At 30.5% G+C, this 13,722-nt stretch overlaps 1 protein-coding gene across 1 annotated transcript; it reads right to left on the bottom strand.

Moving 5' to 3' along the window:
• Window positions 1-565: 565 nt before the first annotated feature.
• On the bottom strand, window positions 566-2,315 carry LOC107477861 (protein VASCULATURE COMPLEXITY AND CONNECTIVITY). The gene is made up of 3 exons (XM_016097939.3): window positions 2,047-2,315; window positions 1,715-1,920; window positions 566-946 (listed from the first exon to the last, which is right to left on the bottom strand). Exons 1-3 carry the CDS (start codon window positions 2,143-2,145, stop codon window positions 769-771), a joined length of 483 nt encoding a protein of 160 aa, XP_015953425.1. The 5' UTR covers window positions 2,146-2,315; the 3' UTR covers window positions 566-768.
• Window positions 2,316-13,722: the final 11,407 nt, after the last annotated feature.

The following is a 13,722-nucleotide window of genomic DNA, read 5'->3' as shown; positions in this document are numbered from 1 at the left end:
ACACGCGTTCGTTTATACGTTTGTCCACGTACGTTCAACAGGTGAGAAAAAAAAATTGCTTCCTCGCCGTAGCACACCCCTCGTTTTAATCTAGCTCTCATTTCTTTTTTTTGTAACCCTAGCATAGCATTCATTCTTTATAATGTTTGTACCCACTCCGTCTTTTTTTGCCATCAAATAGTCAAGTTCTTTATCCTCTATTCTTATCCTCACTCAGATATTCTATGTTCATCATTATGATACTCCTTTTTCATCTCATCTTGCTTTTTCGTTTTGCCTCACTCTTCTCTGTCATCATCTTTCTCCTCCCCCACCACGTGTTTATACTTCCAATTTTCGAATCTCACTGCATTGCTACATCCTGTTTTGATTTTGTTGACAATTATCTTGTCTAGGACTACATCATCGTTCTACTCTTCTTTATATGGTCTCACTAAGAGTGTAATTGGTCAGTTTTGATTACAAACCAACAAATCGATTGACAACAACTATCAACTAAATTAATTCTTATTTTATAGTTCAACTAAATTTAACTATAAAATAAAAAAACACATCAAATGCAGAGGATAATTTGGTCATATACAAAATGGTTACCTTCCATGTTCCCCTTTTTTTAGTACACTAAGCATTAAAGTCAAGATACATTTTCTCTAAAGCTACACTTTAATTTAAAAAAAAAAGTGTAAAAAAAGAAAAGAAGAAAGAGCCAAACTACTACAAAAAGCACTAAAGCATGAGTGAGTTCCAGATGTTTTTCTTAGTCACTAATTAAACACTAGAGGCAGTGGCAGAAACGTAATATGCAACACTGAATAGGCCATGAACAAAACAGAGAATTCCTCCAATTGAAAGGAAATGATGGTGTGAGAAGCCACATGAACCGTCTGATCTGTTGTTTGACATAGCCCCTATCACCAGCATAGACATTCCAACGGCCAACACAACCCTAATCATGATCAACTCCACATATCAAAAAAGAAAAATGGTATAAATATCTATAAAATATTTGGATCTGAAATTTGCTTACAACCCAAATCATGTCTTAAAGGGAACAAATTATGCTTTGAGTTCAGTTGCATACGCTTAACAAAAAAGATGTTTACACTAAAGTGACACCCCATATTTATTAAGGTGATTGATATCACATTATATTAAGGTGGATACTCTCTTGACATTTTTATATAAAGATAGCATTGTGGACTATTAGATAAATTGATATATTTAACTAAATATGTTTAATTAATCAACTAAAGATTCATAATGACATCTTCATTTGAGTATTTCCCTTTTATTAAATATATATAATAATACTAAACATAATGTAATATAACTTAAATCTTAGAAGAAGAAAAAATGTACATTTATTTTTATAGATATTCTATTTGTTTAATGTACTATTATATGAAAAATATTAAGAACTATTAGAATTTATTATTTTTAACCATTACTTAGTCATTAATTTAATGTTTTTAGTTTAATTTTTTTATTCTAATAATTCAACAATATACTTTTAAATATTAATAATCAAAAGTAATAAATTCTGATAATCTCCTATCATTTTTTTATTATATAATATAAATAAATATATATGTGTGTATTTTACCCTTTAATATCCTAAATACGGCTAAGTACCCAAAATATAAAGCAAATAGTGAAGGAGTTGTTTTTGGTCTGGAAAAAAAAGTAGAAGCATATAGGAAGAGAGAAACATTACCAAGTTAAAATGAGGCAAAGTGTTGAGAGTTGGATATTAGAGGAAGCCTTATCATAGTCATGGTGAGAGCAAAGGCAGTTGCATCCACCTAACAAATTGGCTATGGCATGTGATAGCCCCAAAAGCACTGCAGCACCCAACCCCATCATAAACGCCTTATGGCTTGGCTCTCTACACTCAAAGATCCACACTCTCATGTGCTTAACCTGTTCATTTATTTCTTCTTATTATTACTATTATCAAGTTGTATCTTAAATGTGCTTTCAAAAAAGAAAAGCAAAAATAGTTTAGAGTTATTTAGGTGCAACGTGCAAGCATATATATATATGTACCTTGTTTTGTGCTATTTCAGCCTCAAAGCCGAGAATCCCAGCTCCAACATCCATGATTAGAATGAGAAGACACAGACAAATTCCTCCTACTCTAGCCATGTGAGGGAAAGTTCTTGTGTTTTTGCTTTGCTTTAATTAACCACTTCTAAGAGGAGAAACACTAGTGGGAAGGAGGATGTAGTCGAAGTATACATATATAAATAATGATTATAAAAAGTTTGTAGAATAATTGAGTGTGGTATGTAGGAGGTGAGAAAAGTGGAGGCTAAAGGAAAATGTCTAATTCCTCTTTTGTAAGTTCTATTATTGTATCTGTATTGTTTATTGATTCATTGTAATTCGTGTCGATATTTATTTGATCACTTTTGAATTTTTGTACGATTTTATTTTAATATTAAAATTCCTTTTTTTTTGTCTTTTTCTTTGAGTTTATTGTTGAATAATGACAGATTAAGATATAATTTTTTATGGTCAAATAATATTACTGATTTTTAGATTTTATTTATAAAAAATATATAATATATATAATTAAAATTAACAGTTAAAATTTATTGAAATATTGATGTATTAATATTATTAAAAGCTTTTTTATAAGTTTCTAGTTTTCACATAGTACAAACTTTAAAATTTGGTTTTCTGGCTCCTTCTCTGCTTTTTTTCTCCACTCTTTGGATTCCTTTGATGATTAGGGTGAAGGGAAAGCTCCGTATGAACTATGAGCCAGCTCACTGTAAAGTCACTAAAGTCTAAAGGTATTTAGGTTTCTGCATACTTTGACTTTTAATGTGAATTGATGAATCGTTTATTTCAGCCAAATATAATTGCATGAAATCAAAATCTTGCTGGAAGTAACAATTTCATTTGTCTTTTAGTAAGATATTATAGGACAAGACATGTTATATATTTTAAAATGGTGCTACTCCATTAATATTCATGTGAAAATATATCATTTTGATTATTGGACGATAAATTGTAGGACTTAATTTTATTTAAAATAAAAATGTTACTTTTATTTAAAATATTATAAAATAAATAAGTTACACTTTTAAAATAAGAATTATTAAAAGAAGATGTTTTTGACATCTTCATGAAAGTAATTGCCTTTTAAAATTGGATAAAGTATTATTTTGATTTTCTAAGTATGGGTCGAATCTTAATTTAGTTCTTATCGAATCTTAATTTGGTTCTTAACGTTTCTAACGTCTTTATTTTAGTCTTAAAAATTTTAAAATGTCTTATTCCGATCCCAAAAAAGTTTTAAGCAGATCCAATATTGTGTCACTATTAAATTTAACATAAATAATTCGCATATTGAAAAGTCAATAGTATTTGATTTCAGTACATAAATAAAATTGATCTACCAACGATTACTAATATAAAAGTTTTTTTTTTAATTTTGAAATGTTGATGATTGATTGTTAGAATTTGAAATTTTGTACAAAAAAAATTAAAGAAAAAAAAGTAGAAAAAGTATAGGTAGATAATGAAAATACTAAATAATATAAACAATGAATATATTAGATATTCAATTCATTAGGTGTTCGGATGGTTATTTAATATTAAAATTTATGAGTAATTTGGGGTATAGTGTGTTTTTACTTTATTGGGTCAATTTTAGAATCCATTGTTCACAAAAACCATTGTCTACCCAACAAAGTCTAAAAAAGTATTACAAAAAAGTTTTGGTTAACACATAAAAAAAAATATCACTTAACTAGTAACATTATTAACGTCCAAGTCCAAGTCAGTTATTCCGTTAACTATTAGTATCAATTTTAATGATAGGACCATATTGAATTTGTTTAATATTTTTTTGGGATTAAAATAGAACGTTTGAAATGTTAGGTATTAAAGTAAAATCCGGCCCAAATATTGAAAATGAAAATAGTACTTTACCCAAAAATATTTTTCCAGTACATATTAAAGATAATTGTTTCAAATTCCGCCTTGTGCATGCAGCAACTCATTGGCCAGCGACAAACCTTTAAATGGAGCTCAGTATCGCGGCGAATTAGTCCTTAACCTGTCGAGTCGGAGAATACCATGGGAAACCAAAAAAAAAAAGATAATTGTTTCAAAGTGTTCCCTGAATAAGAATTTAAATTTGGACGTGAGATCCAAATATTTTTGAGTGATGGTTCTGACTTATTTGCTTAGACAGAAGTTATTACAATGTTTTTCTCTAAACAGTGGTAGAGTACCTACAAAAAAATTCAATACTTAATTTAATAAGAATTTTAATAAATTTAAATAAAATTAGATTAAAAAAATATTTGATTATTGATATATTTATAAAATAGTAAAAATAATTTAGTTATTTTTTAAAAATAACTTTAAATGATTATGAATGGTTATTATTTTATAAAATAAAAAGTTACCTCATATCCGAGGTGGTTATCAACTTAATGATGATAACCGAAGTAGTAAAGAAGCATTTAACTTATTTTCTTAAGTCGAGTGGAATATGTGTTGTAGTGATATATACCTTAGTCGATCTAATCCATCTATGTAGGCGAAATCACATGAACTTTGTTGGGCCAAGTTGTAGGTAGTTGTCCAAATTAAAAGTTATTCCTCACCAAATTAAGTTGGGTTGATCTAGTGATTAATTTACTAGTGTGTCTAAATAAGTGTCGAGAGGTTTGAATCATATTTTGTGTATGCAGCAATTCATTGGTCAACGACAAATCTTTATATGAACTTCAGTACAGCGAATTAGTTTTTGGCTTGCCAAACTATAGAATACCGTAAAAAATAAAAAAAAAATTAGACTGGACTAATGTCCTTGAAATCAGGTATAAACAATAATCAATATAAATTTCTTTTATCAAAAATAAAAATTTTAAAATTTTCTACACCTTTATAATGCATTTTTTTAAATATTTTTTAACTATAAATAATCTTAAGAAATATCTTTTGCAAAATCCCAAATTCTTAATTTCAGAATCAGGTGAATCTTGGTTTGTGTAAGACGTACTCGAAATGAAATCTTGGTCAGGGGAACTAAATACTAGATTACTTAAATCAATGAAGCATTAACCAATCAATCGAAAAAATCAAACATGAACCAATTCACCGTTGTGACTAGCATGCATGTGAATCCCATTATATGATGGTGGGAATAAATAAATAAATGAAACTATATAGGAATTCGTATCCCAGGGTTTGAAATTGGTACCAAAGGAGATGTGTACAATTAGAGATAAATGATGATACCCATATGCTCCAATTTAAGATTATCAAAGGGGATTATCACAAAGATTCTCATTAGGAATCAAATTTTTTATCTAATTATAATCCATTTTGTAAATATTTTTATTACAAATTTGTCTCTCATTATAGCCAAACACTTGCCGCTACACTTTGAATTCTAAATTTTAAGAGGTCTGCTATAAAAACAAACATTTTTTGTTTATAAATTATATAAATTGGCCAAAGTCCAAAAAAAAAAAATACGTGTATCCACTCTTTTAAATTGAGCTTTCAACGCATGCGCCTTACAATACGTTTATTATGCCGCACTCTTTCTCTTCTTCCTCAATCAAAATGCAAACTGTCAAAATTCAAGCGACATTGGAAACAAATTACGATTCTGCGAAGAGTAGAAGAAATCAAGAAGAAAAGATACAAATCTCTATAAAAAATCACCAGAAAAAACGAAAAAACATTATTCAAGGTACTATTTTATTGTTCTTCTAGGTTTTTTTTTTCTAAATTGTCTCTGTCATGTGTCTCATCCTTAACCAGCAAAAGATTAAAAGATTTCAAGAAGAAATATATTGTCTTCCCCTGATATTGGGTGTATTTCTTAAATTCTTTGGGTGTATTTTTGTAATCCTTTGGGTGTATTTCTGTAATCGTTTGGTTTATTTTTGTAACTATTTGGGTGTATTTCTGTAATCCTTTGGGTGTATTTCTGTAATCGTTTGGGTGTATTTTTGAAATTCCATTATCTTCAAAACAATTTCAAAGTTTGATTTCAGAAATCATGAAAATCGAAAAAAACAGAAAGAGATCGAAGGCAAAGAGAAAACGCACAAAGGAGATCGAACAAATTTGGCAAGAAACTCGAAAAAGGAAATGAAATCTTTTGAAAAATGAAAGTTATATATTCACGCGTTAATTGATTTGGATTGATTTAAAAGTTTGTTAAAGAGGCCCGTAACATAAACAACGCGTTTTTGGGGTTTCGTTCTCTTCAGACTTATAAAGCTTGTAAGCACAAAACACTTGTATGTAGAGATTAATCCAAATTTTAAATAATAAATCTTAAATTCTAAATCTTAATTTTTAAATTTTAAATTCTAAATTTTAAATTTTAAATCATAAATAATTATAGTTAACTAATAATTTTAATATTAAATAAAACAAGTTAGTTAATATTAGTTAATTTAAAAAAATAATATTAAATAAAAAAGTTAACTAATATTAGTTAATATAAAAATTAATTCTTTATACATTTTCTATCATAAATTAAATTATAATTTACTGTTTTTTTTTAAATAAAAAGGAAAGTTTTTAAATCTTTCTTTATTATTGGTAATCTAGTTTCAAAGACAGAAAATTAGACAGAAAAACAATGCATGGTCCCTAGTCTAAAGCAGCACAGCCAGCCCCTAATAAGAAATTTTTTTTCTCACCGAAAAAATATAAAAGAAGAACCTAAAAAGTTGAATAAATAAATTAGTGCCCATTATAAGGGAAACAAGAGCAGAATCCACTCATTTGCATATACATGACAAATTAAACTCATAAAGTATCTTCACCTAAGTACATATACATAAAGAAGGCTTTTCAATTTTGTTGCTTCTTTTGGGTTATTGTCATATGCATCAGAACTATTGCATTATTATGTGCTTTTAATTAAGAGCCAAAATTCAGTGCTAAAGAAACCTAACTCTTTTAATTTTTTATTCATTGCGAGTCCATCGTATCATATTCATGGCTTGCGGAATGCTGAATTAGGTTATAATGATAAAAAGAAGTTAAAAATAATAATAATTTGTGCCTGATTCTGTTTTGAATATTTAATTCAAGCATAATTATTATGAATACGTAAAAAGTTAACTATTTATATATAACATATCTTATAATATAATATATTAAAAATATACAAGATGGTGATTAATTTTTAATGTATATATATTTTTGTAATTAATTAGTTCCAGTTTGTAACTAGTTGATTTTTTTTAAAAATGTATTTTTCTTTGTTTGGTAGACTCAAAAAATCAAGAGTATTAGTTTGAATGGACTTATTTGAACAAAAAAAAAATTTATTAAAAATAAAGTAAGTTTATTCAAATATAAAATAATTTTTATTTACTAACATAATATTTTTAAAAATAATAAAAAATAAATATTTTTTCAAAAATCAATCTTTTGTAACAAAAAGATACTAGTATAAATAATGTTGCAAATTTCTCCGACGTGACAATACATCTAATAACCAAAGTCCCAACATTAGTCTTTCCATCTCACTTCACCGAAAGTTTTCTTTTTGGCTTCGTTTTTTCCCCTCATTCCTCTGGGGTTAAGTAATTATTAGTGTTTTATTTAATTGAAGGGCGGGTTTTAAAATGTGAGTTTAGTCAAGATACGTTTTAAAATTATTAGTTTTTAATTTTTTTAATAAATGCATATTAACTATATTAAAAATTTAAATTTTATGTTTTTTTTATAAAATATTTTTTCAAATAAGTGAACTTTTTATAAACATTATTACAATGTTAAGCATAACTTGTTCAAGTGCAACTTCAGGTGTTAGAGGTGTGTAGCCATGATCAAAACATAGCACATCTCAACAAACTTCAATATCCAAGATCCATAGACATGTCATGTTAGTGTTATTCTGTAGGTGGTACGTTAACTAAAACCCTAAAAACATATATAAGTGAGTTGGTGAAATCAGATATAAATGTACAAATCCAACCAAGACCCAGTTCATTTTAAAATAAAATTAAAAATTTTTAGGTTAGAATATATTAAGATTAATTAATATTTATATCTGTATATTTATTATAGGATATTATATCAGTATGTTGACTCATTTTAAAGTGACGTCAACAGCCACGGATAAGGAAACAGGTCGAATCCAAAGGTGGGGTCAGAAAAGGAGGCCTTGATCTAGACCGTTGATCTAGCATACAAAACGAACAGTTCAGATTGAATTTGGAAAATGATGAAGACGGAGATGGAGATGGAGATGGTGGTGGGCAACGGCAACAACTTTAGGCGGCGTATGGTGGCACGTTAAACGATGGCAAATGGTGGAGTTTTGTTCGTTCGACTCTGAAGGACTTCGTGAAGAGAATGGGACACTTGATGATAGATCAAAATGTCAGAAATTCAAAATGCGACGGGAAGAAGCACGACTATTGGAGAAAGACAAGGAGTTTCTATCTGCATGTGGAGGTGCGAGCGGTGGATGTGACAATGGTGTTTGGCTTATTATACACAATTTTTTTTCTATTATTCTCTCTTACCTTTCTAACATGGTATTAGAGTCATGGCATCCTCCTTGAAGAATTTAGGTTATTCTCTCTTTTTCGGTGGAACACAGATTTTATTGTTTCTTTACCATGGACTTCTTTTTTTCCATGCTTCTTTCTTCTTATCTATTGCCACATTTTTTATGCTTAATCACCCCAAAGCTAGCTCTTCTTCTCTGTTGCTTCGTCCCGAGTTGAACAAGCCAAACTTCATCCTCACCTGCCGTTAGATGCACTGGTACTCGTTGTCACTGTGGGTTCTACCATCAATCACCTTCATCTCCATCCATGACGTTCTTTCTCATTTTTTGGTCATCTTTCCGACATATTTTAACACCACCAATGGACACAATCTCGCCGCTGTCAGAGCCTCCACACACCACCCCTTTTTAGCTATCTCCATCTCACTTTATCAAGTCTTCAAATTCAACATGGACTCTCCAATTTGCTTAACATCTCAACTGTTATAACCCACGCATGCTCCAAACCAACTTGTAACCTGTGCCTTGGCCCAACCCGCTACGTTGTTGACCTACACTTCGACTAAGTCTGAGTCAGCCTTACTTATGTGTCTCCTATTTATGAATTTTTTGGTGTCTTCTTTCCGATTTTTTCTTCTATTTTCATGATTTTTTTTGCTCTGATCTTACTATTTTTCATCTTTGTAGGATATTTACCAATTGTTATGGAGAAATTAGATGTTTTTCGTCATCTTTCGATAGTTCTCTATCCTTTGGCAATTTGTCATCTCTCTACAGTTCACCAGCTATTTGACAGTTTTCTGGTAGTTTGCTATCTTTTTGACAGTGTCTCACCTTTTCGGCATTTTTTAGCAATTTGCCATCTTTTCAGCAGTTTACCACTCTTCTGGCAGTTTCGTTTACGCTTCTTTTTGACAGTTTCATCTACACTTCGTTTTGGTAGTTCCGTTTGCACTCCATTTTTTTAGTTCCCGTAGCTTTTTCTTATTTCATTATTTTAATTTGAAGGGAATGTTATAATATATTAGAATTAATTAGCATTCACTATAATTATTTAGTATATCTGTATATTTATTATAGAATATTACGTTTTTATAAGGCGGCTAAGAAAGAGACAAAAGTGGCTGTAAGTGAAGCAAGAACAAGAGCATATGAGGGTCTCTACCAGTCTTTGGGCACGAAAGAAGGAGAAAAAGATATATATAGAATCACAAAGAGCTGGGAAAAAAGAACGAGAGATTTGGATCAGGTTAAGTGCATAAAGGATAAGGATGGAGAGGTGTTGGCTCAAGAGGAGAAGATTAATGAAAGGTGGAAAAGCTACTTCTACGAGTTATTTAGTGAGGGACAGAAGACTCTTCTGAGCCTTGGTCGATTATGCACAAGGGAAAAAGATCAAAACTTTGACTACTATCGAAAAATTCGAGACTTTGAGGTAAAAGATGCTCTAAAGCAGATGAAAAATGGCAGGGCAGTAGGACCTAATAATATCCCAATTGAGGTATGGAAGGGTCTTAGAGAAAAAGGCATCAACTGGTTAACTAAGCTTTTTAATGGAATTTTAAGGTCAAAGAAGATGCTTGATGAGTGGAGAAAGAGCACCTTGGTACCTATCTACAAGAATAAGGGGGATATACAAAGTTGCAGAAATTATAGATGGATTAAACTTATGAGTCATACTATGAAGTTATGGGAAAGGGTGATAGAACGGAGGTTGAGAAAAGAGACACAAGTAATAGAGAACCAATTTGGATTTATGCCAGGTAGATCTACCATTGAAGCGATATACCTATTAAGAAGGATGATGGAGAGGTATCGTAGTAATAAAATGGATCTACATATGGTGTTTATTGATTTAGAAAAAGCGTATGATAGGGTACCAAGGGAGGTCTTATAGAAGGTTTTAGAAAAGAGGAGAGTAAGGATCGCATATATTCGGGTAATTAAAGACATGTATGATGGGGCCACAACTAGTGTGAAGACTCAAGGTGGTGTGACAGAGGAATTCCCTATCGGTATAGGATTGTACCAGGATCATCCTTAAGTCCATATCTTTTCACATTAGTCTTGGAAGTACTCACAGAGCACATCCAATAGCCTGTGCCATGGTGCATATTTTTTGCCGATGATATCATCCTTATGGGAGAGTCAAGGGAAGACCTAAATAAGAAGTTGGAGTTATGGAGAGAAGCTTTAGAAGTGTATGGTCTGCGCATAAGCCGTAGTAAGACGGAATATATGGAATGTAAGTTCAGTCTGAGAAGGAAAAACCCCAATATAGAGGTGAAGATTGGAGAAAACATCCTACGAAAAGTTAAAAGTTTTAAGTATCTTGGGTGCATCATACAGGATAATAGAGAGATTGAACATGATGTAAATCATAGGATCCAAGCAGGTTGGTCAAAATGGCGGAGTGCATTTGGTTTTATATGCGACAAAAAAGTGCCTCTAAAACTTAAAGGTAAATTCTATCGCACCGCTATAAAACCGGCTATGTTGTATGGTACGGAGTGTTGGGTGGCTAAAGGGGAGCACGAACATAAGCTGAGTGTGATAGAGATGAAGATGTTGAGATGGATGAGTGGTCATACGCGATTGGATAAAATAAGGAATGAAGATATAAGGGAGAGAGTTGGAGTAGCACCTATTGTGGAAAAGATGGTTGAATCGCGTCTCAGGTAGTTTGGACATGTGAGAAGAAGACCGATAGAACATCCAGTCAGGAAGGTGGATGAGATGGAAGATGGACAAAGGGCGAAAGGCAGAGAAAGACCTAAGAAGACCATCCATGAGGTGGTCAAACGAGATCTACATGTAAACGGTCTCTCTGTAAACATGATACATGACAGAGCATAATGACGTTGTTTGATTCATGTAGCCGACCCCACTTAATGGGACAAGACTTTGTTGTTATTGTTGTTGTATTACGTTTTTATTATTTTAATTTTCTTAATACTTATAAATACATTTGTATATTGTATCATTCTATATAATTTGAATACATACAAATATTTTTTTTACTACTCTTTTTTTACCTTTCTAACACCTTAATTGTTAGTGAAGTTGCTTTTTGATTCGGACATTACAATTTCGCTGTTGTCCAACTCTCTAAGATAAAGTTCAAGAAAACAATCAAATTTCATTATAACTCAAATTTCCTTTATGTTACTTGCAACTGATAAATATTTAGTAGTATCAACTATGTTCAATAGAAGATTCTTAACAAATATCATCATATGAAACACAGATAACAGGAGAAAAAAATTAGAAAGAAAGATAAGTTCAACTTTTTTTGAGATATACTTCATTGTATAAAATTTTTTAAATATAACTTGAGTGTTCAAGTGCTTTTTGTAAGTACTTGCTTATTGTGCTTACTATCTAGAATGTAGTTATGGAAAATTTTTGTATATCTATTTAACTTAAATAACATATAGAATTGAGTTAAGTCTTAAAGTAGTCCCTAAACTTGCACTTGAACTTCAAAGTAATTTCTGAGGTTAATAATTATTTAGATTCGTCCTCAAATTTGTACTCCGAGACTCGTAATAGTCCCTCAAGTATTTTCCGTTCATCGGAACCTTAAAACGACGTCATTTTGAACAAAAAAATAAAAAAAAGAAAGCGACGTTGTTTTGAACAAAAAATAAAAGCGTATGCGTCGTTTTATATTATAAAAAAAAACAATTCTCTTCTTCTTCAACTCTATTGTTCTTCTTCTAATCTTCTTCAACTCTGTTTTTCTTCTTCTTTTTCAAAAGGTCACAAAAATAAAAACTAACACCACAAAATATCACAAAAAAATCAGCATTAATAAAAAAAGTTCAATCAACTTAAATAGCATGTATCAATCAATTTAAACAGCAACAAGAACAAAAAATAGCAACAATAAAAAAACAGTAATAATTATAGAATAGAAAACAACTAAAATTAACCATTGTTGTTATATTAAAATAGGATCAGTAGCAATAATCACCCAGAACATTAAAGAACAATAATTGAATAACTAAAAAAATTAAAGAAAAAGAAATTACTATGGCTGAGAGAAAGAACCGAACCAGAGGAGAGAAGAGGGAGATCGAGCGGATATGGAGGCGAGCGAACAGCAGCGGCAATGAAACGGAAGTCGGCGAAAGACAACGACAGCGAAGGTTGAGGAGAACTCTTATGAGTGTAAAAGTATGTTGGAAAAAGAAAAGACATCAGATTAGAAAAGAGAAAGGGAGGGAAAAGAATCTCAGGTTGGGAGAGCAGAAAAGGAAGGGAAAGGAGAAGGGCGTTGGGGAAGCAAAAGAAAAAGGGAAAGGGGAAGGGTTGGAGGAGGGAAAAGGGACGGGTTGGGAATGGAGAAGGAAAAGGGAAAGGTTGGGAGAGGGAAAGGGGTTGGGGATAGGGAAGGCACTAGGCGTTCTTTCTTTTTTTTTATTGGAGTTTTATGCCATGTTTCTTTTTTCTTTTTTTCTTTTTTTCTTTTTTGTTCAAAACGACGTTGTTTTAAGATTTTGATGAATGGAAAATGTTTGAGGGACTATTATGAATTCTGGAGTACAAGTTTAGAGACTATTATGAATCTCATAGTATAAGTCTGAGGACGAATTTAAGTAATTATTAACTTCAGAAATTACTTTGAGGCTCGAGTGCAAGTTCAAAGATTGCTTTGAAACTAAACTCTATGAAATTTAAGTTGCATATACAGATTCAAGATTTTTGTTTGAATAGACAAGATTTAGGAATTTTTGATAAATACTAAGTAAACAAATAATTTTATAGTTAAATTTTTAAAAAGTTTTTTTTTACCTCTCCATTCTTTGTTCTTCTTCTTAGCAGGTTTTCTTTTTTCTTTTTTTTCTTTCCTTTTCTTCAACTCCTTTTTGCGCATCAGCTTTTTCTTTTTCTTCTTCTTTAATATGTAAAATGTATATCTATTTTTTTGTGTCTTTTTTTTTTGGTATCTAAATGTATATCTATTTTTAAATCTTAACATAATTCATATGAAATAAAATTTTATGAAATTAAAGTAGAAATTATGTAGAACCAACCAAAAAACTAACACTAATCATGTGAAAGCAACACACAAATTATAACAAAATTACATAAAAGTTCCTTATAATAACAGAAGAATGTGTCCTATTTTTTGGGGGTAAAAAAGACTTGATTGAAAAATTAACTTGTTCATCTAAGGTTTTTTTTTTTTTTTTTTGGTTAGG

Source organism: Arachis duranensis, chromosome 3 (genome assembly GCF_000817695.3).
Source record: "Arachis duranensis cultivar V14167 chromosome 3, aradu.V14167.gnm2.J7QH, whole genome shotgun sequence".
Classification (NCBI taxonomy): domain Eukaryota; kingdom Viridiplantae; phylum Streptophyta; class Magnoliopsida; order Fabales; family Fabaceae; genus Arachis; species Arachis duranensis.
Note: the sequence above shows the minus strand (reverse complement) of the source record. Positions and strands in the feature narration are given on the sequence as shown.

What these genes read in the sequence shown, in the direction of transcription:
- LOC107477861 (XM_016097939.3), bottom strand. Translation starts at nt 2,145, where the DNA reads ATGGCTAGAGTAGGAGGAATTTGTCTGTGTCTTCTCATTCTAATCATG. An exon ending in CTGAAATAGCACAAAACAAG is followed by an intron (nt 1,921 to 2,046) that starts GTACATATATAT and finishes ATAAATGAACAG; the next exon opens with GTTAAGCACATGAGAGTGTG. An exon ending in CTTTGCCTCATTTTAACTTG is followed by an intron (nt 947 to 1,714) that starts GTAATGTTTCTC and finishes GATCATGATTAG; the next exon opens with GGTTGTGTTGGCCGTTGGAA.